Source organism: Liolophura sinensis, chromosome 9, assembly GCF_032854445.1.
Source record: "Liolophura sinensis isolate JHLJ2023 chromosome 9, CUHK_Ljap_v2, whole genome shotgun sequence".
NCBI classification, from domain to species: Eukaryota; Metazoa; Mollusca; class Polyplacophora; order Chitonida; family Chitonidae; genus Liolophura; species Liolophura sinensis.
Window position 1 is genome coordinate 10,326,095 of NC_088303.1, and position 26,556 is coordinate 10,352,650.

At 38.8% G+C, this 26,556-nt stretch overlaps 1 protein-coding gene across 2 annotated transcripts; it reads left to right on the plus strand.

Moving 5' to 3' along the window:
* The first annotated feature begins 2,440 nt into the window (after window positions 1–2,440).
* LOC135474840 (neprilysin-1-like) lies at window positions 2,441–26,505 on the plus strand. Of its 2 annotated transcripts, none has more exons than XM_064754453.1 (22): window positions 2,441–2,625; window positions 4,869–4,942; window positions 5,291–5,338; window positions 6,996–7,157; window positions 7,763–7,846; window positions 8,843–9,045; window positions 12,034–12,213; window positions 12,882–12,971; window positions 13,346–13,485; window positions 14,086–14,179; window positions 17,580–17,705; window positions 18,204–18,302; window positions 19,322–19,399; window positions 20,119–20,222; window positions 20,824–20,882; window positions 21,115–21,166; window positions 21,385–21,452; window positions 22,169–22,299; window positions 22,953–23,018; window positions 24,755–24,853; window positions 25,256–25,332; window positions 26,069–26,505. In XM_064754453.1, exons 1-22 carry the CDS (start codon window positions 2,540–2,542, stop codon window positions 26,166–26,168), a joined length of 2,220 nt encoding a protein of 739 aa, XP_064610523.1. In that variant the 5' UTR covers window positions 2,441–2,539; the 3' UTR covers window positions 26,169–26,505. The 2 variants fall into 2 exon arrangements, with proteins under 2 accessions (XP_064610523.1, XP_064610524.1); XM_064754454.1 differs by lacking the exon at window positions 2,441–2,625 and adding an exon at window positions 3,804–3,829.
* The last annotated feature ends 51 nt before the right edge of the window (window positions 26,506–26,556 follow it).

The following is a 26,556-nucleotide window of genomic DNA, read 5'->3' on the forward strand; positions in this document are numbered from 1 at the left end:
TTGATTTTTTAATTTCAAAATGCAAGAACTTAAACTTCCAGTAGCGAGTATGCTCAGTTTTTGATCGAGTTCAATACATTTTTCAAACTATGTAGCCTCATTAGTTGTGCATATGCAAACCAATTTTCAGTCAAACAGCTTAGCAGTTCCGGGGAGGAATGTTCATGTAGCTGTATCTGCTTATAATTGCAGAAGAATATAGTCTACTTTTACATGTTTGCTTCATGCTAAACAACCATGACAGGTTTTTCGTGACGAGCAGTTACAATTTAGTGGGCAGATCGTGTTTACTTATATGTGTATGCTTCATGCGAAACAACCATGGCCCGTTTTTCGTGACGAGCAGTTACAATTTAGTCGGTAGATCGTTTTTACTTATATGTGTATGCTTCATTCGAAACAACCATGGCCCGTTTTTCCTGACGAGCAGTTACAATTTAGTGGGCAGATCGTGTTTACTTATATGTGTATGCTTCATGCGAAACAACCATGGCCCGTTTTTCGTGACGAGCAGTTACAATTTAGTGGATAGGTCAGGTGAACTATCGTGATTGTGTCTGGCCAAGGCACATCTTCGAAACGTTGTCCACAGGAAATTATCCTGGTCTGTTTGATTAACCAGTTTCAGGATAAATTGTTGAGGCAAAATATGCCACAAAATCGAGCAAAACTAACACTAATTAAAAAAGAAAAAGAAAAATAAGAATCCGACGATGATCTAAAAGGTCATCGATCTATAACTTACCATAGTGAAGCTATATTAATGTATATAATAAACAAAATTTAATAATACAATTCTGGAAAGCTGTCCAAAACAAAACGATTTATAGACAAAGAACGAAACGGACCGAAACTCGATGCTGATCTGTACCAACGTACGATTCCATACGATATAGGCCTACCGTTACCAAAGAAGAACAAAAAAGGTTCGTATCATTTTTTCGTATCATCATAGCAATTTCGTATCTAGGTGATCCTAAAGTCTAATTTCTTTCCAGGCATTGGTGGACCATATTTGCAGTGACAGATGTCAGTGATGCCATATAAATTTAATTACATGCTTGTTTAAAGTATGTGAAGTTTATGTGATTACGTTCGATTTGATGCAACTTAATTTTTGTCAGTTGTCTACCTCTTTTTATTTAGTGTATATATTTATGTGATTGGTGTATTTATTTATTTAGTTATTTTTTTTATTTGATTTGAGTTGTGTTTTGCGCAAAAATAGTTCACTTAAACGACGATGGCCTGCATTATGGTGGAAGGGAAACGGGCAGAGCCCGGGGGAAATCCACGACCATCCGCAGGATGTTGCCAGACCTTCCCACGTACGGCCGTAAAGGAGATCAGCATTAACTTGAACTCACAGCGATCGCATTGGTGGGAGGCTCCTGGGATATTGTGCCGCTTGACGTGCTAACCTTTTTCGGCCACAGAGGTCCCTATCTGATTGGTACATGTAGTTTACGCCGTACTCAAGAATATTTCAATTTTACGACGGCGTCCAGCATTATTGTGGGAGGAAGACTGGTAGAGCCGGGGGAAACCCACAACCATCCGTAGGTTGCTGTCAAACCTTTTCATTTATGGCCAGAGAGGTATTTAATGTCGATTATGTCTACTGAATCACATTTTATACACATTTGCATTCCTAAATAAAATTTAAGTGTTTAAGTGTAAAAGACAGACAATTTGAGTCCACCCTAGACCTAAAAAATTTGGCTACAGCTCATCGAGTTAATAACTGTATATGTAAAGAAGGTGAATGTGTGTTTGATATATGGTTAAAACTATTGCATGTGACACATGCATCACCTACTGCATTATCATAGATACAAATGTAGCTCCGCTTATTCTTTTTTTCGATTAAATGTGTGTTATATCGAAGTCATGCTGAGGCATTATTTGTATATATATACGTCCGGCCACGTACTGATGTGCATTCAAATTAAACAAATATGAGGGTGACTTTTAGAAGCGCCTCACCGTTGGTATCATCTCTACAGATACTCCCTTCAACGCTTTTGTATTAACAGGTTATTAGGTACAAAGCGGGGAGCACTTGATGTTGACGGCTGAATGCCATGACGAAAGGGCAATTTACAGAAGCTGCAACAGCTTGAAATTCACCATAGTTCGGATGTGTGAGAACACTAAACCAGGGGATTGTTGGAGCACTTATATGACAGCAAGGACAACACCCACTAGACACCGGCTGGCCGTAATACGTCGTCATCTTCTCAGACCTGCCTCCTACCAGTTAAACCTCGGTTATACTAGCGCAGCCATATTTTTTTATTCCTTTTACTTTACACCCTGCACTGTAGAACCTTTTCATGATTTCACTTTCTCAACGCACCTTGTGCCTCACAGATAGCGAACACAAGGTTGTATGTGATCTGACCTGGTATAGAATTATCGAGCTCAACATGTTAATAGAGGTTTGATCAAACAGAACACTTAGAGCATTTGCAATTATATATAGGGAAGAGATTATCAGAAGATTGCTCCGTGAGTTTCCGCATGAGATTTCAGATTTATGTTTGCAAACTGTGTATTTTCGAAGATGTGGGCAGTCGCTAAAGTTAACACCACAATGCTTTTTAAGTCAACAAATTACCAAAGGTCAGTTACTTTTTGTTCTTGGATTTCAATGTGTTCACGGTATCTCCAATAGATGAGACCGTAAGAAGACTTGTAGGGTTGGTTTAGTTGGTTTTGGGAAGTAGTAGTCTTGTATACCTAGTAAACCATTATTTTGCTTATCTACCGTTACACATTCGAGTGCTCTGTTATTTAGCAATTAAAATTGTTTGGCCAAATAACGGAAACTTAAATACAGGAATGAAAATACGCATTTCTTGCAAGAAAGTACAGTTTATAGCATTTATACCCTGCTAATGCCGTGTCAGTCTTCTGAAGGAACATATATTTTGACATTAAAAGTCTTTAAATTTCCATTTACTGATGGAGAAAAAAAATCTCTCTGACACGTTCTTTGCATCCGCAAACATTACTTCAGCCTACATTGCTACATATTTAAGTTACCTGGTTAAGTTGTCGAAAGGTGGTGACCTAATTATGTACTTGAAAAAATTTGATATTCTCACTTCCTTTTTAGCTTCGTAATTATGGTGTATTTGCGGGGGTGTTTTTCTTCAGTGCATATTTCTCACGTTTTTACGGTAATCAGGTCGTCAGAAAATACACAGTTGGTCAAACAGAAAAATGACGTACTGCCCAAAAGTCATTTTAAGGCTTATTTGATTATAGTGATAATACTGTATACAGACGACCGATCAATCATCTCAGTGCCCCCTGAAATAAATGAATCGATTAACTCAGAAATGTGGCGTCGTTTTATTAACTACGGGTGCAGTACAGGTCAGCTGCTGATGGCACCGATGATATTTAGGAGTGTGAAGGAAAATGCTGTTAATAGTTTCATATTAGACTTACATGACTCCCTCTACGATAAATACACACACTGTATAGATTAATTCTTTCGCCAAAGAGAATATAAATCAGGATTTTGATGGAATATGACTGGATGATTACAAACCATGTGTGCTTGCATGAGAGACCAACGTGGCACCAAACATATAATACAACCAAAGTCATCTGAACTTTGTTAGACTCTTTTAATAGTCGCAAACCTTAATCCACCTGTTATTGAAATATGACTTCAAACCTGATATTTAGATAACAAATATAATGCAAGTATGTTAAATAATCCATTCACAATGATACGGGCTTCACTGCTCGCTGGAATCCATATTGCAGTAAACTCGGAAGCTGTTATTAGAGGTTTCCTCACAACCATGAAGAGGTGAGCAAATATTTTTACACTGTAACGTATATATCCTAGGGAGACAATGTCAGATTCCAGACATTACAGACTACCGCTGAGAAATTTATTTTGCAATTTTTAAGTTGGATTACAGTTCCAAAACAGCCAGTTTTACACTGAATCATTTTAATTGTTTGACACATCAGATGTTTTAATATAGGTTTATTTTACTGGTTTGCATGTCCATTTGAGGTTTTTACGTTTTTCTGTGACATTATGATGCAGTCGCTCTCAGTGCTCCTTGGGTTTGGTCCAGTAAGCGATTGCGCTGTCTTTTATTCGCTTGTATCGGGCGAGTAATTCTGTTCATCAGACGCCTAAAAGTTCGTTAGCAACTTATCAAAATACGTAGGTTTAACTCAAGCGCCCCGGTTTTCTTCACTCATGAAACTAACCGCCATCGTATGAGCGAAAAAATTATTCAGCACGGCATTCAAATAAATAAATAAACACAGGTATATAGTTTTTCAGAAAAACTTGTTGAGACATCACAAGATTCAAACGCTAACGTGTTCAACATATAAGGATAAACATGCACACTGTGTTGTTAACTTGATACATAAAAACCACACACGAAGATGCCTGTCACTTCACAGTGGATATAATAAATTTGAAGAATCAAGATGAATAGATGTTAGGACATTGTTATTATGTTTACATTTCCCAGCATGATTATAACATATACCAAAAGTTAATTAAATGAAAAGCATCTATAATATAATGTGTGGAAGTATTTTTGAATACAGTTTATATGGTAGTGATGATTACGTTAATTTGGAGTTGCATTTTCCTTATATATACTGTTATTGTATTAACTTAATATATATTAACTGTTTTTCTTTTTGTCAGGCGTAAAATTGCTTGCAAAAATGGGCATTTGACTTGCTGACGTTTTTTGCGAGGTGGAATTTCGCGTAGTACCAAGAAAACGTCAGACATCAGTCTTGTCGTCGTTTGCATGTTTTGACATTACTTCTGGTCCACAGGCTATGTCACCATATATCTGATTTTCTTGTAGTTTAAGGATAGCACTGGTTGTAATTTTCGTCTTATCAAGCGTGTTTCAAACGGAACAAGCCATTGTCAAACGCGGTAAGTGGTAAATTACTTAACAACATGGTTCAGAGAGGAAATAGTTATAATGACCTTAGGAAACTGATGATAAAGACCGAAAGAAATGCATTTTAATTAAGAGGTCAGAAATGTTGTGGTCAGTACTTACATGGGTGTCGTCAACAATTTGATTCCACGAAATGTTTTAATTAAATCAACAAAAGGTATTAATCAATGGATTTTAGAGACTACCTTTTGTGGCGTATTATTATTGTTTTATGCTGCCTAGTGGTTTTTGATGACGTTATCATTAATTACCATTAATAATGCTAATTTTTGACGTTATCATTAATTACCATTAATAATGCTAATTTTTCTGCTGCACAGAGAGTGGTTCTGCACCAGTATGTCACACAGAAGGCTGCGGGAAAGTGGGTACGTCTGTTAATCATATTCAGTATAGCCTTCAGGAGAAGAAAACATAAAAATGATGCCAAAATCAGATGACAGAGCGTCAAAGCATATTTGCAAATATTGTCTTTAATATTTTTTTCGATTTTTTCTTTCAGGAGCAAAGGGTATTTGAAAATATTTTTGTATGGTGGGTATTTGGGAGCACCGTTTGGTGTATATAGTCTTTGCATACTAATGTTCTAAATAAAGGTGCGATGCATGTCTTATAAATATATTTGAATGTAAATTTGTTGTTTATATCCAAACGCATACATTTAATCTTAATTATAATAATAATTACGAATATATTAAAATATAAATATTATCAAAATTCAGGTTGGACACCTTTGTTAGCTGAAAAAACCAAAATCTGGTTCCAAATACCCACCATACAGACATTATTTTCAAGTATCTGTTGCTCTTTAAAGGCAAATTGAAAAAAATATTGAAGACCACATTTACAACTAACTGTTCCCACTCTTTCATCTGAATTTTGTGTAATTTTTATGTTTTCTCCACCTTTAAGTAAAGGTAAAGGAAAGTACATGTGAACCATTCTTGTGAGCATATTTCCAAACGGGATACACATGCATGGTTTCTTGGCAGTGAAAGTTAAATCTGTATTGTTTACTATTATTATATCATCTTATTTTCTGAAAGATGGAAATATAAAATCAACAGTTCTTTTGGGGGATTTGAAGTGGCAAGAGGGTGTCGACCTTTGTGCTATGTGTGATCTCAGGATTCTTCATTTATGTGTAATCTCAAAAATTTCATTTATGTATGGTCTCAAGATACTCAAATTTGGTTAAGGAAGAGGTCACCTGAATTATTCTTAAACTAGGTGTGATATCAAGTTTCTTATGATAGTTTTGACCTAAAGGGGGCTCTTCTTCCATGTGGCCTTTACATTCATGAATTAGGTGTGGCTACAAGATTCATATGGTAAGCGAGACCTCAAAATTCATCAACCATGTATTTCCACCAGATGCATTTATTTAGAATACGTGTAATTCGTCTGTTACACGTAGCTGTAACCTCAGTATTCATTAGGTGTCGACCTCAAGATTGTTAAGATAGGTGTGACTTCAAAATTGTCAAGTCAGGTGTGACCTCAAGATTGTTAAGTTAGGTGTTACCTAAAGATTAGTCAGCTAGTCATGACCTCAAGATTGTCAAGTTAGGTGTGATCTCAAGATTAGTTAGTTAGGTGTGACTTCAGGGTAAGTCAGTTAGGTACGACCTCAAGATTGTCAAGTCATGTGTAATATTCTTCAGTTAAGTTTCAGTTGTGACCTCGATATTATCCAGTTTGATGCAACTTTAAGGCACTTCTGTTTGATGTGAAATATAGGGTGACAGGTTAAGTTAATCCTCATGTGCTGCCATCTGTGTTTCTTTTGTTCATTTAAATGACATGTGTTTTAGTAAAGCAATCTTGTGTTAGTCTGACGATTGAGCCACTATACGGCATACGGTGAAAAGGTAAACTGGGTGTAGCATATAATTCACATGGTGAAGAAACCTAATGAAAGTACCAACAGATTTATCATTGCAGCTACGCCTTATGGACATTTTAGTTTATACCTTTACGCTTGGTTGTTTCACATCTGTCACATATACTGGCTACTCTCGACAGCCGAGCGAGTACAGTCGTCTTTAAACATCGATGCGGACCCGTGTGAAGATTTCTATGAGTACGCCTGTGGGGGATGGATGACTAATAACCCCATCCCAGAGACATGGTCCTACATCGACAACTGGGCAAAGCTTAGGGGGGAAGTCTCTGAGCAGATCGAAGGTTAGTTTGCATCATTCATTGGAAACTTGCATCAGGTGTGATACATGTATATTAATAATTGTGTCGTTTTTTTCCTGTTTAACCGTCTTGCAATGTCTCCACACTGAAGGCAATCAATGTTCCGTCGAAATCTGACAATGTTTAATCTGTTATAAACCAAAATATTCTCTGCAACTTTTATTATAAGGGCTGTTAATGGCAATGATAGTACATCAATATAATAGTATATCAATAGAATTCATGCAGAATTCGTGCATTAAAATTAATGTTTTTACACTTAAAGAAATTCTCCACCAAAATGCGGCTTTTCTCATCAATCAAAGGATAGAGATTCTAATACAGTATGAATGGCCTATACGACTGATCTTTCATCTTATTATAGTCATACTTATTTCACTCTTCATACTTCATTTTCCTCCGTATCCTAAGGACAGTGAACTTTGGGTAGCTGACCATGACGATGTCAGAATGATTTCCCGCCGTGCTCTCAGACGGATTCCCTCATATCATATTTCAAATAAGTTATTAGTAGTATAATTTGTCCACCGAATTTTCGGTCGCAGTGAATGACTCTCATGAATCTGGTTGTTTTTCTTGGTTCCCAGAGCTCATTGGACAGCCCATTGTGCCTGAGGATGTAGAGGCTGTCAAGAAGCTGAAAACGTTTTATAGTTCCTGTATGAATGAAGGTAACGCCAGAAAAATTCAAATCTAATGAAAGGTTGAGTTTTGTAAAAAGCATATTTCCGAGGTGTTCATGATTTTATGCCATCATTAGTAAAACATGATGTTTTTTCGGACATGTAAATTAAAAGTTCTCATTTGCAAGTTTTTGCCTTCTCGATGGAACTCATACAAGACGGATTTTAGCATCAGGGGATACATTTTGTGAATATCGTGCATATAGTGTGAGGTGTACTGAATCCATGAAGTAACCATTTATCCCCATTTATCGCTATTTGTATATTAACTTTTTATTTATCATATATTCATTTATCCTTTAAGCCCAATTTCCACCCATCCGAGTGTTGTGCCGAAGCGTTACGACATAAGCTATTGCACATGAATTGCGTCTTGTAGGAAGAGGTAAATTGATATGATTTTCACAACAAGCTAACGGCAGTCACGAACAAGTCGCGAAACCGTTAATGATCGAAGGCGTTGTGTTTATGACATATTTTAAATTTTTTAAGAACTTCAAAACAATGATAACAATCTGCGGGCTCTGTTTATGACAGAGCTTACTGCTAATTATAAATATGTTTCAACAATATACATCCGCAAGTATGTCGTATCTGTTCTGCCTAAATGGATTTGCGGAACCGTTACGACATTGCAATATTTCCGGCGTGATTACGATACCTTTACGATTGCAACCAGCAACTTCGTGAATATTTTTGAAACTACGAACTTAAGTTTCGAACTTTTTAAAATTTTCACCGAAGTGTAAAATAGAACACGAATTCGTTACGAACGCCCAGGAATCAGTTTGGAAGACCACCAATGCAATATGACCTCAATTCGTAACGATTCGGCAAAAAATTCGCTTAAGTGTGAACGGGTTTTATGGACAACATCAGCATAAAGATATTATTTGTAGCGAGCTAGCAAATGATACTGACATGTAAGGCTGTTGCGCCATATTAAATTTTATCGAAAACATGGTCTACAATGATTAATTTTAGCTCTCCAAAACCTCCGAGGCAAGGAACCCATGGAGGACTTGTTTCAAAAGATTGGACGATGGCCGCTTCTCGAAGAGGACTGGAACGACGACGACTTTGATCTGATCGACCTGCTTCTCAAGATACGCCATTATGACCGGAAGTACCTTTTAGCCGTTGAAGTTGGGGCAGACTTAAAAGACCCATCGTCTAGAATCATTGCGGTTTGTATAAATGAACAGTTAATGTTAATTCTTTATCTTTAGGTGCAACACGTTAGATCAAAACAGAACCAAAAAGCCCGCACCTAAACAATCCTAACATGTGATAAAATGTATATCCAAGAAACGGAATTTCGTTGAGTCTCTATGTCCATTTTAAGGTAATGATTTGTGTCGAATCTAGATGTGCACCTAAGGGTAGTTGCTTTTCATCGAATCTAGATGTGCATCTAAGGGTAGTGGGTTTTTGTCGAATCTAGATGTGCATCTAAGGGTAGCGGCTTTTTGTCGAATCTAGATGTGCCTCTAAGGGTAGCGGCTTTTTGTCGAATCTACATGTGCATCTAAGGTTAATGGCTTTTTGTCGAATCTACATGTGCATCTAAGGGTAGTGGGTTTTTGTCGAATCTAGATGTGCATCTAAGGGTAGCGGCTTTTGGTCGAATCTACATGAACATCTAAGGGTAGTGGCTTTTCGTCGAATCTAGATCTTCATCTAAGGGTAGCGGCTTTTGGTCGAATCTACATGTGCATCTAAGGGTAGTGGCTTTTTGTCGAATCTAGATGTGCATCTAAGGGTACTGGCTGTTTTGTCGAATCTGCATGAACATCTAAGGGTAGTGGCTTTTGGTTAAATCTACATGTGTATCTAAGGGTAGTGGGTTTTTGTCGAATCTACATGTGCATCTAAGGGTAGCGGCTTTTTGTCGAATCTAGATGTGCATCTAGGGGTAGCGGCTTTTTGTCGAATCTAGATGTGCCTCTAAGGGTAGTGGCTTTTTGTCGAATCTACATGTGCATCTAAGGTCAGCGGCTGTTGTCAAATCTAGATGTGCCTCTAAAGGTAGTGGCTTTTTGTCGAATCTAGATGTGCATCTAAGGTCAGCGGCTTTTGTCGAATCTAGATGTGCATCTAAGGTCAGCGGCTTTTGTCAAATCTAGATGTGCATCTAAGGGTAGTGGGTTTTTGTCGAATCTAGATGTGCATCTAAGGTCAGCGGCTTTTGTCGAATCTAGATGTGCCTCTAAAGGTAGTGGCTTTTTGTCGAATCTAGATGTGCACCTAAGGGTAGTGGCTTTTTGTCGAATCTAGATGCGCATCTAAGGGTAGTGGGTTTTTGTCGAATCTACATGTGCATCTAAAGGTAGTGGCTTTTTGTCGAATCTAGATGTGCCTCTAAAGGTAGTGGCTTTTTGTCGAATCTACATGTGCATCTAAGGGTGGTGGCTTTTTGTCGAATCTAGATGCGCATCTAAGGGTAGTGGCTTTTTGTCGAATCTACATGTGCATCTAAGGTCAGCGGCTGTTGTCAAATCTAGATGTGCCTCTAAAGGTAGTGGCTTTTTGTCGAATCTAGTTGTGCATCTAAGGTCAGCGGCTTTTGTCGAATCTAGATGTGCATCTAAGGTCAGCGGCTTTTGTCAAATCTAGATGTGCATCTAAGGGTAGTGGGTTTTTGTCGAATCTAGATGTGCATCTAAGGTCAGCGGCTTTTGTCGAATCTAGATGTGCCTCTAAAGGTAGTGGCTTTTTGTCGAATCTAGATGTGCATCTAAGGGTAGTGGGTTTTTGTCGAATCTAGATGTGCATCTAAGGGTAGTGGGTTTTTGTCGAATCTACATGAGCATCTAAGGGTAGTGGCTTTTTGTCGAATCTAGATGTGCATCTAAGGGTAGTGGCTTTTTGTTGAATCTACATGTTCACCTAAGGGTAGTGGGTTTTTGTCGAATCTAGATGTGCATCTAAGGGTAGCGGCTTTTTGTCGAATCTAGATGTGCTTCTAAGGGTAGTGGCTTTTGGTCGAATCTACATGAACATGTAAGGGTAGTGGGTTTTTGTCGAATCTACATGTGCATCTAAGGGTAGCGGCTTTTTGTCGAATTTAGATGTGCCTCTAAGGGTAGTGACTTTTTGTCGAATCTACATGAACATGTAAGGGTAGTGGCTGTTTTGTTGAATCTAGATGGACATCTAAGGGTAGTGGCTGTTTGGTTGAATCTAGATGGACATCTAAGGGTAGTGGCTGTTTGGTTGAATCTAGATGTGCATCTAAGGGTAGTGGCTGTTTGGTTGAATCTAGATGTGCATCTAAGGGTAGTGGCTGTTTTGTCAATCTGTATATGTACCTAAGGCGAGTGGCTTTTCAACGAATCTACATGAGCATCTAAGGGTAGTCGCTTTTTGTGGAATCCACATGAGCGTCTAAGGGTAGTGGCTGTTTTGTTGAATCTAGATGTACACCTAAGGGTAGTGGCTGTTTTGTCAATCTATATATGTACCTAAAGGTAGTGGCTTTTTGCCCAACCTGTATGTGAACTCAAGTGTAGTGGCTTTTCAACGAATCTACATGAGCATCTAAGGGTAGTCGCTTTTTGTTGAATCTAGATGTGCATCTAAGGGTAGTGGCTGTTTTGTCAATCTGTATATGTACCTAAGGGTAGTAGCTTTTGTCGAACCTGTATGTGAACCCAAGGGTAGTGGCTTTTCAACGAATCTACATGTGCCTCTAAGGGTAGTGGCTGTATTGTTGAATTTAGATGTGCATCTAAGGGTAGTGGCTATATTGTTGAATCTACATGAGCATCTAAGGGTAGTGGCTGTTTTGTAGTGCAGCTACTGGTTGACTCGTACCAGTATAATGGCTCGGGTAGGGCTGCTTGCTTGCCTTTGGTAAGGCGTTCCAGTGCAGCAGCACTGGATAAAAGGGCGGTGGAAATCCGTCCTGCAAGAAGAAGGCACATTACATGCACTCTAAGGACTCCTTCGTTGTCATTTGACTGAAAAATTGTTAAGTACAACGTTAAACCCCAAGCACTTACCCACTCACTCACATGTATCTACAGCTTAGGCCATTGCTTCACTTCTGAGCTGCTTTTTAATGATAGGACATGTAGTTCTTATCGTACCTGTTGTTCTTCACGTATAAGCTATAATTAAACTACCACTGCAAAGCCAGCATATCAGTCTATAAATGGTTTTCTTTTTTTCAGATTGATCAACCTACTTTAGGAATGGGTAGGAATAAGTTTTTGGGCTCACACTCAGTTACGGCTATTCCGGCCTTCAAGAAGTATGCGCATGATGTGGCCAAGGCGTTAGAGGCACAAAAAGAAGAAACCCTGAACAACGATATCGATGAGTTGGCCTCCTTTGCTCAAGAGGTTGCCTCGGTTCGTACATCGGTCATTAAACCAAGTAGTTTCAACCTGAGATGAAATATTATAAGTAAAATGGCCTGGTTGAAGAAACACAGCATCTTTACGCCGAGTTGTTCACCATCTAGCTTACATGTACATGGAGGATTAGTTATTTGCCGAACAACAGTTACGATTTGCTCATTTCTAGTTTATAATGATTATCTCTCTGCCATTTAGTACGAATCCAGCTCTTTCAGATGTGCGACAGTTGTTAAAGTCGCGTTTACACGATGCAATTTGTCGCATCGACTCGTTGAATTCGACAACTGGAATGAAAACGAGACAAATCTGTTTCACATACGTTCGAACAATTCGATGTGTCCAAGGCTACTGTCGCCCTAAAAAGGGCTTGTCCTGTTTTAATTGAACTAGCTTAATTCGACGGGTAGACTGAACAATCGCCCCTTGTGAACTCTGCGAACCGGACACTCCAGTTATCCCTCATCTATAAAGATCACCGCCTTAGTAAGAAAAACCTCTGTAAATGGTTATTTATATAAATAAAGAAGTAAGCAAATAAGCTATATCAATTTGAAGGTTAAAGTAAAGAACTGCGTCCAGTTAAAGTCAATGATGTGCATCTATTCCTCACACGGCCTCTACATCCATTTAAATGTATGTTTGTCTTGACATACATGTAGCTGACGGCTCCCCAGTCACAGAGACGGTATATCCATCAGGTGTACAACAAGATGACCATCGGAGAACTTTACACCAACGTTAGCGACAAGGTAAGATAAAGATGTTCACGGCAATGCTGACGATGATGGTGATGGTGATCAATGTAATTATAAGGATGACTGATATGCAGACTTCGCCGTAGAATAACAGTTTCTGTTCCAGATGGGTCTATTCATGATGTAGGCGTTGGGCCTTCTTAATGGTCAGGATTATATCTTTTGATGCAGTGATACTGATCTCACGATTTGAAGTGTTTGAAGGAACAGGAAACCACAAAGATCATTCCAGGTATACTCCAGGTACCTGGTATCAAATTTTACTCTTTAGTGTATACATGTATGTTTAAAATTTACAGAACACAGCCTACGTTAAGCGCCATCAGACACTGAGAGTACGTTAAGGCTTATTCTGTTGACTTTTCTAGTTTGACTGGCTTCGCTACATACGGGGCGTGGTGAGTACTCCGGAAGTCGGCATAGAGGTGGACGAAAGCGAACCTGTCATGGTTCTAGCTACAGACTACTTGACGAAAGTAATGGACCTTATAGAAGTAACCCCAAAAAGGTATAGTTATTTGACTTGATTCTTCAAAACGAATTAGGCAAGTTTTGTCTGCAGACATGCTCGCACATTTCTAAAAGTTCATTAGTTGAGTAAACCTATATTAAAGCTTGGATGAAGTTTTCCAGAACTATTATTATCAATTGTTTCTTTTCTCTACGCTTGTTTTAAATGTTGCTGGCCACAATTTCGCTAAAGCGCTAATTACCTGCCTTTTCAGATTAGACAATGATTTAGAATTTATGTATGGCTACATATGTAGTCACGAGTTCGATTACAGTTGGGCTCTTTTTCGGTCTTAAGCTGCAATGTCTGGCAGCAACCTACGGATGGTCGTAGGTTTTCTCCTGACTCTGCCAGTTTTCATAACACCATAACGACGACCGCCGTCGTTTACAAGTGAAATATTCTGGAACATGACGGTAAACACCAATCAAATAAATAAATGTAGTCGTCTCTGCATTGCATTGCGTGAGACAGATGAAAAATGTTAGCTCAAACCACACGTCACTTCATCCGGTGTAAAAATTTCTATGCATAAAAGTGTGCAATCAGGTGACGTCCCATTAATTTATGAAATAAAGTGTTTATTCAATTTTTCAGAATCCTAGCCAACTATGTCATGTGGATTCTTGTGAAATCTTCAGCAACGAAACTCAGCTACGACTTCAGGCTTTTGTCATTAGAATACTCCAAGGTAAGATGGCGTTTTACAAATAAAAATCGAATTGGTCTTGTATTTATTTGCGGTACAAACTTGGCATTTCTCAAATGCTGTTGAGTAGATTCTTAAATGGTGAAATGCTGATTAGTTCCATGTGTTACTTCGCCCATCATTCGTTCGCGTTCTTATAGGTTTGTCGACAGTTAACATTTCGTAGAATACACCAGTTGTTCGTCCATACTGTTAGAGCTAACCTTATGTTTAGGAGTATAGAAGACGAGTAACATAAATATCACCATCGATGTGTAAATGTATCCTGTAGTCACCTAATCTGAATACTGGTGATACTGCTACCCCGAATGGTATTACACAGATCATGAAGTCACAAAGAAATATGAAGTAAGCGTCAGCAGAAAGATTAATTAAAACGACATTTAAAACATCAGTTTCAGTCAAATGTGTTAATTCTATCGTGGGCTTTATGGACCAATTGAGGCGTCATTGGTGTCACAAACGCCGTAATTATTGTTGAAATAGCTCGTGCATGAAGACACATTCCAATTGTTGAAGTAGATCCCACCACAGGGACTTCCAAACTGCAGATGGATAGCTTAATGTGCCCTGTATCCATTCCGATTGGTTAAGACGTCGAAAACGGTACATTCACAGCTCGTACATTCATCAGCCGGAAACAATAGCTATACTTTTACGGATAATTTCGAGATTATTCCATGCCCAGTTGTGGCTTGCGACTGCAGTCACACAACGCAGGATAGTGTAGCGTTACGGACATGGGCTGAAAATGGCAAATTAACAAAATATGGACCAGATCTCCTTAAAAGCGCCCTTAGAAGGGCTAGAAGGGACTTGGTCTTAGTCGTAAGAGGCTTGCTAATTCAACCATGCCTTCTAAAAGACAAGGCCGAAAGACGAGCCTCATAATATCTCCCCCTCCCCCCCACCTCCTCCGCAAGGGCCAAACGAAAACGACGTCAGGATTTTTACTCCTTAAAGGCAGAAATTGTTTAGCTACTGGCTTGTTTGAAAACACCATACTGTGACACGAACAATAGGAAGCCTGCAGCCTTTGCCCTAACGGCCACGAGGCCACGGCGTGGCTCACCAGCTTAGTTCACACCTCGTCTAGATGCACCACAGCATGCCGTACCTTGAAGCCCGTAACGGGACCCAGACAAATTTTAAACTGGCATTTCTATGTGTTACCAATCCTTGCTTCCATTCAATATAATTCAAGCCTTATTGATTTTTCCGCTGATACTATTTCAAAACAAAATATTTGCTGGATTGTTAGTTTCGCCGGCTTTGAGTGACAGACTGTCGTCGTCAGTGCAACTCACAATCTGTGGGCCAGACTCCACGGAACTTCGTGTTGCAGCCGCCATCTCTCAACTTGGCTATAAAGATTTATGGTTTGTTAATTGCGAAACCGTGCCAAATTCTCCAAGGGTACTACCATAATTTGGTGGATGCCCAGTTCGTGTCAGACAAACCCGTTGGGAGAGCGTTTGTTTCACCTACGTGGCCGATATGTGAGCTAAAATCGGTCATCGTATCGCCACATCCCTATGCTGTACACGCTTTTCCCGGACCTAATGTAACTCCGGTAGTCTATCGCTCCAAATATTTGTTGTAAAACTGTTTTACTTATATTATTTTAGGGGTGCTAATTAAAAAGTGTACATGCAGGGGTAATTATAGATTAAGTCATAGGATAGCTTCTTGAAAAGCACAGAATGGGTAGGTCTAATGCATGGATTCGGCTAAGCGCACAGTGGGTAGGCCGAATGCATGGATTCCGCTATGTTTTGCGGGGCTTTCAATGCAAAATCAACGTATTCACGGCATGACGTCACTCGGCCAGGAATCCGCGGTCGATAGGCAGATAGGCAGAAGGTCCAATTTTAATGGGTTTTTTTTAATGGAACTCGTTAACGTAATACTTTCATAAATGCAGTTTACAGACTAACATAGCATAAATATTGTATTTAGGGAACATTTAGTGTGAAAATAAAGTCGTTGGAGTTCTCCTTTAACTTCCGAAGAATTCCGAACGAATTTGGTTTCACATCAGTGTCAAGCGACAATAATTATATAGTCTGTAAAACCCACTTTAGAATTAAAGTATTTGTCTACATTTCATTTAGCCGAAACATAATGAAAGAAATAAATAAGGGTAGTTTTGCATATAGTTTTTAGTGTTTTTCAGCTTATCCTCATTTATGTTCTTTATTCCTTTTCTGTCGATTTAATACGCAATAAGATTCTGTGTGTTCATTCCTTGTAGATGTTAAGCGAGATCTCGGTGTTCTCGCCCCTCATTGACAAGTGTATGTTTATGATTCTCTGTGTTCATTCCTTCTAGGAGTTAAGTGAGATCACGGTGCTCTTTCCTCGCAGTTACAAGTGTATGTTTATGATTCTCTGTGTATATTCCCCGTAGGCGTTAAGTGGGATGACGGTGATCTCGCCCCGCAGTGATAAGTGTATGTTTATTATTCTATGTGTTCATTTCTTCTAGACGTTAAGCGTTATCTCGGTGTTCTCGCCCCTCATTGACAAGTGTATGTTAATGATTCTCTGTGTTCATTTCTTGTAGGCGTTCGGCGAGATCTCCGTGCTCTCTCTCCGCAGTGACAAGTGTATATTTATGATTCTCTGTGCTCATTCCTTCTAGGCGTTACGTATGATCATGGTGCTCTCGCCTCGCAGTGACAAGTGTGTTTTTATTTATTTATTTGATTGGTGTTTTACGCCGTACTCAAGAATATTTCACTAATACGACGGCGACCAGCATTATGATGGGAGGAAACCGGACAGAGCCAGGAAGAAACTCACGACCATCCGCAGGTTGATGCCAGGCCTTCCAGCGTAGGAGAGGAAGCCAGCATGAGCCGAACTTGAACTCACAGCCGCATTGGTGAGAGGCTCTTGGGTCATTACGCGGCGGTATCGCGCTAATAAACAGAGCCACGGAGGCCCCACGATGTTCATTATTCTCCGTGCTCTTTCCTTAAGTGTTGAATGCGATGACGGTGCTGCCTCTCCGCAGTGACAAGTGTATGTTTATGATTCTCTGTGTTCGTTCCTTCTAGCTGTTAATTGGGATCACGTTCTCACGTTGCTCTCGACCCGCTGTGATAAGTGCATATTTATGATTCTGCGTGTTCATTCCTTCTAGGCGTTAAGGGGAATCAAAGTGATCTTTCCCAGAAGTGATAAGTGTGTGCTTATGATTCTATGTGTTTATTCCTTCTAGGCGTTAAGGGGAATCAAAGTGATCTTTCCCAGAAGTGATAAGTGTGTGCTTATGATTCTATGTGTTTATTCCTTCTAGGCGTTAAGGGGAATCAAAGTGATCTTTCCCAGAAGTGATAAATGTGTGCTTATGATTCTATGTGTTTATTCCTTCTAGGCGTTAAGCGGGATCTCGGTGCTCTCGCCTCGCAGTGACAAGTGTATGTCCATGATCAAACATATGGGAGACATCGTCGGTAGACTATTTGTTAACACATACTTCGATGAGACTTCAAAGAAGATCGTAAGTCTGCTTATTATTTTACATAGACTCCCGTGGAACGTTTTCTTATACCAGTGAATTAACATGGGTTTTGTTTATGGAAGAAAATTACTTTTACATGCTTATGTATAGTTACATCTTGGGAGAAGGTTTTACTTCAAATAGCTTTAAGTCATTGGATCTTCTGTACATTTGTTTCATTTTTTTTAATGGTAGCCTTATTGGAATTTTGCTGACTATACGATTGCAGGCTGGTCTATAGGTGAGTAAATTATTGCACTTTGTCACTTAAATATACCCCGTCAATCTTTAGATTCGGAGTCACAGTTGAAACTGGGAGCGGATATGTGTGAAGAAAACCATTTTAAACAGATGGGCCATGGAAGTCGTTCGTCTGCTTACAAGCGTACAGTTTGAGTAGAAAATGATTGTTATACTTTAATCAAACGTAAAACGTGTAATCAAAATAACAACGCATGTCATTCTGAAAAGCTTATTTTATAATTGTTTAACTTTCAGACTAAAGATATGACCAGTAATTTGAGGAACGCATTTAAAAACATGCTCGTTGATATTGACTGGATGGACGAAGAGACTCGTACAGCCGCCAGGGAAAAGGTTCGTACATTGCACATTATTACGCGTACCATTGTATTAGCTCCCAAGGTTAAGTCTTTGTAGTCGATGACCACAGAACCTTCTAATTTCAACATAAACGAGCTACTTGAGGTAAAAGAAAGCTAAAATATGAAATATTAAAATATGAAATAAGGTTCACTATACAGACAACAGAAAACTATTCTTAAAAATACTTTAATTTATTTTTTAGACTTTTTAAAAGAGTGTTGAAAGGCATTCAGATATTCGAATCCTATGGTGGGCTCTACTAGCCATACTGACGGTATCTAGAGACTCTGGCGTAACATCACCTTATTTCACCAGAAGAAAGGAATTTCTGAAAACATCATTTATTTCCTAAACTCTGATAGTGTTACCCACCTTAGAATTTAAGTTTGAACGCCTTTATCTCTCTTCACAAAACTCTAAAATTAATGAAAGTATATTTATGCATAGTTTTAAGCGGTCTATAAAGTGTTGCTCACTTCGGTTTTTAAAGGTGAACTGCAAATATTTTGATCAGAAACTGAAAGTTATTAAGGTAAATACATGGTGACAGTTGTGTTCAGGTTTTCTGTCATACGCGTATGCATATTTGTGGTTTGTATGAGGTGAAATCTGAATCTACATGTTTTTGGACGGAATGTTCTGTAAAACATGGCGCCCTATATAAATTTAAGAGCCTATTAACGTTGTTTCTGACAACTTTTTCCTAATCAAACAATTAAACTGTATATATTTAACATTTGCTTGCCATACATGTTAACATTAAGAGCTTGCTGTGATGTATATATGTAATTCAATTGTTACAAACCTCTGATCACCATTGGTTATATGTGCATTTTTTTTATTACTTCATAGCAGCTGATCGAAAAATACGATAAAACGTAGGAAAATTTGGACAGAGAAAATAGCGGCAATTCATTGTGTACACTGTATAAACCATTTTAATGTTTACGGCACTATGCTTTTTGAGTGCGCATTGGTTAAATCTCATTTACTATTCACATTCCTTGCAGGCGGACGCCATGGATCTGAACATAGGCTATTCGGATGACCTCCTGGATGATAATAAGCTGAATGCAGAGTTTGCCGAAGTATGTAAACTTAATTGTCTGAACTGTTGATTGACATGCACCAGTATGCTGCTAACTAACAATCGTAAAGTGTGTGTCTGTTCACTCACTTCTTGGGTTTAAACGCCACTTTGCCAGTATTTTGCCTTCTCGAAGAGATGCCCCATTGTAACACAACCACCCTAAATGTCCATGCATTTAAAGCGTGTCCTCAACGGAAAGTCTGTGGTGTTAAACAACAATCAAATAAACCAATGGAGACCCCTATCAAAGACAGCGGATCCAGTGATATCACACCTTTGGTGATACCTTGATTTGATAATTACTTTTGATCTGTTTGTCTTGAATTTTTCTAAGTACTCTCGGCTTTCGTTTGTCCGTTATTATAGATCTGTACATTGAACAGGCAGTCTAATAGTCAGACTAGCACAGACCTTGAACTGAATCCAATATGTTGTATATAACCCCTAAGTCTTGAGCACGGTTGGTTAAAGTTTCCTGTAGTGCCCCGTCTTAAGACTTCGTCCATCAATTTTCTCGTCAGTTCTTCTGTAGATGACATTGTCGGTGAAATTTTCCGTGAAAGCAACAGAAAAGATGAATTTAGATATTTTGTGAAAGTGGACCGGGGTATACTCACAGCCGTATTGTTTAAGAATTTATCTCAGCTGTAAGTGTTGAACTTTGCATTTGGAGTCACGGCTGTACTTTGCTTATGTCGGATTGTATTTTTGTTTCAGCTACAATATGACCCCTCAAAGTTCTTCGAGAACACTTTTGCAGGAGACGTATATGTTTCCACCAAATATCTCCGGCTTCTCCGCACCCCTGTGGACAAAGAAGTGTAAGGATTCGCTCATGGACAACTTTAGTTGGATAATTCTTCATAAGTTAATTTTATGTCTAGGGTAGCAAGTGTTTTCTACTATCGTTGTAAGTCCCTATCCATAACTACACAGACTAACAAATCACGTGACACCAAAGTAAATTTCAAAATATTTCGAAAAACATCTCCTGGAAAATCCCACGGTGGTAAGGTTTTGAAAAACGCACAACTGGAGAAATTTTAGAATTTAGGCAACATTAGATTGAAGTAAATGTGTCAGGCTATAATTGGTTTACATCTGTATGTTTCTCAATTAAGGTTGAAATTTCCACTCAAATTGCAAACAAGAGGATATGCAGATATGCTGACATCATTCCTTCGATGATGAACCGTTTGTTTTTCAAGGTTTAGCCTAAAAACCTATGGAACAGGATACATTCTGAAATAATACCCAGGAAAACTCATGATTGTTTAACAAAATTATTAATGGGAGACAATCCCGTCTATTCTTTCATAATGCAGTACACGTATTGTCGCCTGTGTAAACATTGGTATTATTTTGGGCCTTTTAATTTAGTGCACCGGTTACAGGCAAATAGCTTCTACTGTGTATTTACAGGTGGACGACTGAGGCAACGACAGTGAATTCTTACTATAACTCACTGAAGAACCAAATAAGTTAGTACCGGTTTATAAAATATTCAGTCCTATGAGAAACTGTTTTAATATTATAATAATTAGACATACAGAAAATTAATGTGCTTTATGATAGATATATTAGCGAATTGTTTCATAGAGATTAATTTATTATTTTGATATCTGAAATGTATAACCATACTAGTTTTCAATTTCAAATTCATCTGAAGGTATCTCAGGATAATACTTCACCAAGGTTACCTTTGCTTTACAGCTTTCCCGGCTGGTATTTTACAACCTCCATTCTTCAGCAAAGAATACCCTAAGTAAGTCTTCACCATTTCTTCTGACCGATTTGAATGACAAAATACTAACTCACATTTCTGCATCAATTGAAAATTCTGTCTTTAGCAAATTAAAGTAAAAAGCGGGCTACGGGAGAAATTTCTTTTCCTTTAATTTCATTATGATGGTTTCAACAACGGATGGATTTTTGAAATATTTCATTTTAAGTAGCTTATTCGTCTGGAATATGTGTTGACAGGTCTTTGAACTTTGGGGGTATAGGCATGTTGATAGGACATGAGATCACACACGGCTTTGATGACAAAGGTAAGCCCAATTCCTTACAACGAAGACTAGGGCGTCAGATGAAGGGGTTGTCATCGTGTACCAACACGCCGAATGGTATCAGATAAAGGAATTGTCCTCGTGTACCAACACTTCCAGTGGTATCAGATAAAGGAATTGTCCTCGTGTACCAACACGCCGAATGGTATCAGATAAAGGAATTGTCATCGTGTACCAACACGCCGAATCCTATCAGATATATTGTAACCTTCTCTTTACTCGAAAAAAAATGTCAGCGAAATACATGACTCTAACTGCATTTAGAGCCGACAAAAATGGACCCAGTGATGTAGAACACATGACTATCCCCGTGCTCCGACTAGCTATTGTGGGTTGCTGCATGGGCTTTGACATGGTGGCGATAATAACCAATAGAAATGAAATACATAGGCAAGGTTCTGACTTAGCAGCTAGCAGAAGGTGAATTTGATTGTGAAACGTTAATGCTTTATATCAATGTTAACGGTTGACATGCGCCTCCTCAACGCCTCCTCACCACCTCCTCACCGCCTCCTAGTGTACCTGTGTATAATACATACCATTTTGTCCAGACAGTAAGACAAAAGCTGTCATGTTACACGATGTTCCTTGATACCCCTCCATGTCGTTATGCATTCCCGTGATACGCATTTTATCAGTATTTACCGTCTGTGAATTGGTGGCTTTGTGGCAAATGACCTGTCGGTTTTCCATTTAAGGGAGACAGTTTGACAAAGATGGCAACTATGTGCAATGGTGGAGTGATGACGCTGTTGTAAATTTCCAAAACCGCAGCGCTTGTATCATTGATCAGTATGGACAATACTTCGTGCCGGAAGCAAACATGACGGTATGGTTTCTGATGAGAGGTTTTGGACCATGCAACTCATATTTTGCTTTTACAGTTTCGCTTGATTTCTACCTGTACTCAAGTTCTTTGTGAAAACAGAACATTTCATTCATGAATCGTTAAGCAGCATAATGACCCCGGAGTCTCTCACCAATGCGGTCGCTGTGAGTTCAAGTCCAGCTCATGATGGCTTCCTATTCGGCCGTACGTGGGAAGGTCTGCAGCAACCTGCGGATGGTCGTGTGTTTCCCCCAGGCTCTGCCCGGTTTCCTCCCACCATAATGCTGGCCGCCGTCGTATAAGTGAAATGTTTTTGAGTACGGCGTAAAACACCAATGAAATAAATAAATAAATGAATCGTTAAATACCTTACATCTTTGCTGATACTAAATTCTTGGTATGTGTGTTTCTCCCATCATTGTTTTTGAAACAAATTGTCACATGTTTAAGAAACAGGCTAAATGCAGTATTGTAAGAAGAGCAAAACAAAATACTTATTGGTTTGACAACGCCCTGGTTTTTAGTAACGGTGATAAAGGTATGCTAAGATGTCACCGGGTTTATCGGCATCAGGTAATTATACTTACCGTTATTTCAAACAGGAAACGTAAATCCTTCGAGATTCAACATTTTCTGTTTGTATCGTTCATCAGTTAGACGGTTTCAAGACCCATGGTGAAAACATCGCTGATAACGGGGGAATACGACAAGCATACAAGGTTAGTGGGTTATTTTTTAGTGTCGACACCAGTCATTCGTCCATCACGTACAGCTCATCGCCGGTTGTCTCCCTTCCTTTGTCAATCATAACTTGCTCAGTCTATGTCATACATAAAACTTACGTTGAATCTCTTCAGATGTGCTGATAAGACCTGTGCACTGTTGCGTTTATGTATATTCCAGTCCTCTTACACCTGTCTACACGAGATCTCAGAAAGGGAGCCGCCAGAATGTTTTTGCCTAAGTTTCCCAAAGCGCCCCCACCACAGAACCGCTGTGTGTTGTGAAACAGCCTTCTGGTCATGCAAGATTTTGAAGACCTGTATGTTGTAATCCACGAGAAAAACGCCTTAACTCTTCGGCAGTGTGAAAAGAAAAGTCACGAAAAGCCTGGCAAAATTGTATGGTCATAGTCCTTCCTTTAAACTTGTCGTCTATATTCAGCTGTAAATAAAACAAGCCATACTAGCTAACAAAATTCCTTTTCGTGACCGATACGTCACAGTAAGAGCTCCATGCATCGATATGTAGACGTCCAATTTATTTCAAGGAAACTGCAGATGAAATATTTTTGATTCATAATGTTAGAAAATAAACGTTTTCCACATTAAGAACTTTCATATTGTTAGGACCAACTCTACACATTAACAGAACGGTCACTATTGGGCCACAATTGTTTTTTAAATTTTTATAGAAGAGTTTGCCAACATCGAACTCTGAAGCTACAGTGTCGTAAAGTTGTGTGACTGCGAGACAAAATAAACCTCGTTTATTAAGCCTTTATTATGTTAAAACATAAAGTAATTTAAATCATGTTAGTGTCAGAAAAAGGGTTTAAGGAAAACTTCATCATGGTGTTGGTATAACAGGCGTGGCTCTACGTCAAAATAAAGTGGACTTTGCCCATTATCCAGCATGTCAATTGTCTTTTTAATAATTATGGCGCAACCCGAATAAATATTTATATTTATAATTGTCATACGTAATGTACGAAAAATATTATCGCTTATTGATATCACCGTAGAGCTCTGGTTTGGGCTTAATTAGCGTAACTACTCAGTTTCAGCTGAATTAGTTTGGCTTTTAAACAATCAAATTCAGTATATAACCCCATGTGAATCGCCGGGTCTTTAATAAGCACCATCCTTATTATTATACAACTCCAGCTAAATTATCAAGGCACATTTTGGAGTCTTCATTACCGTACAAATCCGATTTCATTGAAGGTGCCGAGATCTACATTCTCTTTACATTGCTGTCAGCACTAGTAAAGTTTGTACGGAAGTCTAGAACAACGCCGAGGCAACTGGGGCCATGATGATAAGGCAGGAAGTTGTCAGCGAACAGCGAATATATATATATATATATATATATATATATATATATATATATATATATATATATATATATATATATGCATTCTCTTTATCTAAAATATGTACAACATGATTCTAACCAACACCTGAAACACTTATATTACAAACGCGGACTAAATAGTTCAGCGCGAGGAGTGGCGAGGCTAGGTGTACACCTGCCTGTTGTGGGTGTGTCTAACAAGCTGCAAAGATCAAGTTGTGTGGTGGTGGCAGTGATATACAACAAACGTTGAGAGCTCTGTAAGGGTGGTTTCCATAATCGTATAAGTAAAATATTCCTGAGTATTGCATTAAATCCCTATCAAATAAATATTCAAAATTTTGTATGCAACTCCATGTTGTATGTTTGTGGCTTTCAGGCCTACCATGATTGGCTGAATGAAGGTCTCGAAGATGATCCCGTCCTGCCCAATCTAGAGTTTAACAGAGAACAACTCTTCTTCGTCGGTTTTGCACAGGTATGCTAGTAAATTTGTAAGACTACAAAATATCTATAAAATATCTGTTAAACCGTGCTCATTTGGGAATATTTTCTATTGTTTTCTTGCGGTTTCATATTTCAGTAAAATCACGGCGGTTTTCTTGTAATGGTGCTGTCCATGTGCCGACATATTTATAATGTTGGTACTTACTCTGTCTGCGAACTTCGCATGGAAGAAACCTTAGACTTGGAGTAGTAGTCTGGTTGTTATAAACTCTTACATATAACTTTATGTTTTTTTTTAATCAAACAATATCTTTGCATCAAATAATAAGCCCTGATCTTGCATGAATTTTACAATAAGTATAAATCCATGTGGTTTTCAAAAAATGGTATAGAGTGAAACTTTACCACCTATCATCAACTTTGAACATTTCAGATCATGTGCCAGAACCTTAGTCCAACAGCTGCCGTGAACCGAGTTCTCAAAAGTTATCACAGCCCTGGTCGATTTCGGTAAGAAAAGATAAATCATCCGTTCCCTTGGAATTTAGACAGTATTTGGGAGGTGGAAAAAGAGTTTAGGCCTAACTCCTTCCAGCACACATACAGATGGTTATTGTAGGCGGGTGATCCAGGAGCGTCTAAAAAATGCGGTGCGCTGTGAGTTCAAGTCCAGCTTATGCTGGCTTTCTCTCTGGTCGTACGTGGGAAGGCCTGTAGCAACTTGGGATGGTCGTGGGTTTTCCGTCTGCCGTCGTATAAGTAAATATATTATAATATTCTTTAGTACGGCATAAAACACCAATCAAACAAATAAATAAATAAATATAAATAAATAAATGAATAAAATAAATAAATAAATTGCAGACGGGAACCACTGTGCGCAACGCGATGACCAGGGTGTCTCCCGCCAATACGATCCAGTCCAACATGGACTGAACCGTATTGGCACGTTTGTAAGGTCTGCCAGTAACCTATGGATGGCCGTGGGTTTCACTGGGCTCTGTCCGGTTTTCACGCTACATAATGCTGAACGCCGTTGTCCAAGTGAAATATTCTTGAGTACGGCATAAAACGCCAATGAAATAAATAAATAAATAATTAAGTTTTTCTATGCCACTAATGAGCAATAATTGTAGGTGTGGATGTGAACCCAGCAACATTTTAAGTCTTCCGAAAAAATAAAGGCCATGTACCCCTAAAACTGATTGTCATTAACATTTAATATCGCTTCATTTTCTTTCTGTAGGGTCATGGGTGCATTGCGTAACTTCGAGGCTTTCTCCACAGCCTTCAACTGTGCCGAGTCGTCGTACATGAATGCTCAGCACACGTGTCGGCTATGGTAATGAGACGCCAGATAGCCAACAGGACGGGTCCAATCGTCACAACTTAATCTCCGGATGTCGGTTTACAGCCCAGTACCTTAATACCAGGGCGTAATCAACTGCCTATGTAATACGAGAATAAAACCTCGACATGTTAACAGCTAAATCAGGTCAGGATTTTTTAAAAAGAAAACACAAAAACGGTAAGGGAGACTGGCCGCAAAATTAATGCAAGGCGAAATGACGTTTTAGAGCGAGATTTGTACGTTATCAGATAGCCCTGTGCTCATGTGTCAGTCCTATGAGTTGGAAAAGTTCACGTTAAGAAGTTGAATGTCGCTAATGACATGGACTGTTCTCCCAAACACTGCTGTTGGGAGATTTTACGCCGTATTTAAGAATATTTTAT

Excerpts from the sequence above, each read along its gene's own strand:
- LOC135474840 (XM_064754453.1), top strand. The coding sequence starts at position 2,540 with ATGTTTGCAAACTGTGTATTTTCGAAGATGTGGGCAGTCGCTAAAGTT. Across the intron at positions 18,303-19,321 it reads GTACAGCCGCCAGGGAAAAG|GCGGACGCCATGGATCTGAA; the intron begins GTTCGTACATTG and ends CATTCCTTGCAG. Across the intron at positions 22,300-22,952 it reads TGCCGGAAGCAAACATGACG|TTAGACGGTTTCAAGACCCA; the intron begins GTATGGTTTCTG and ends ATCGTTCATCAG.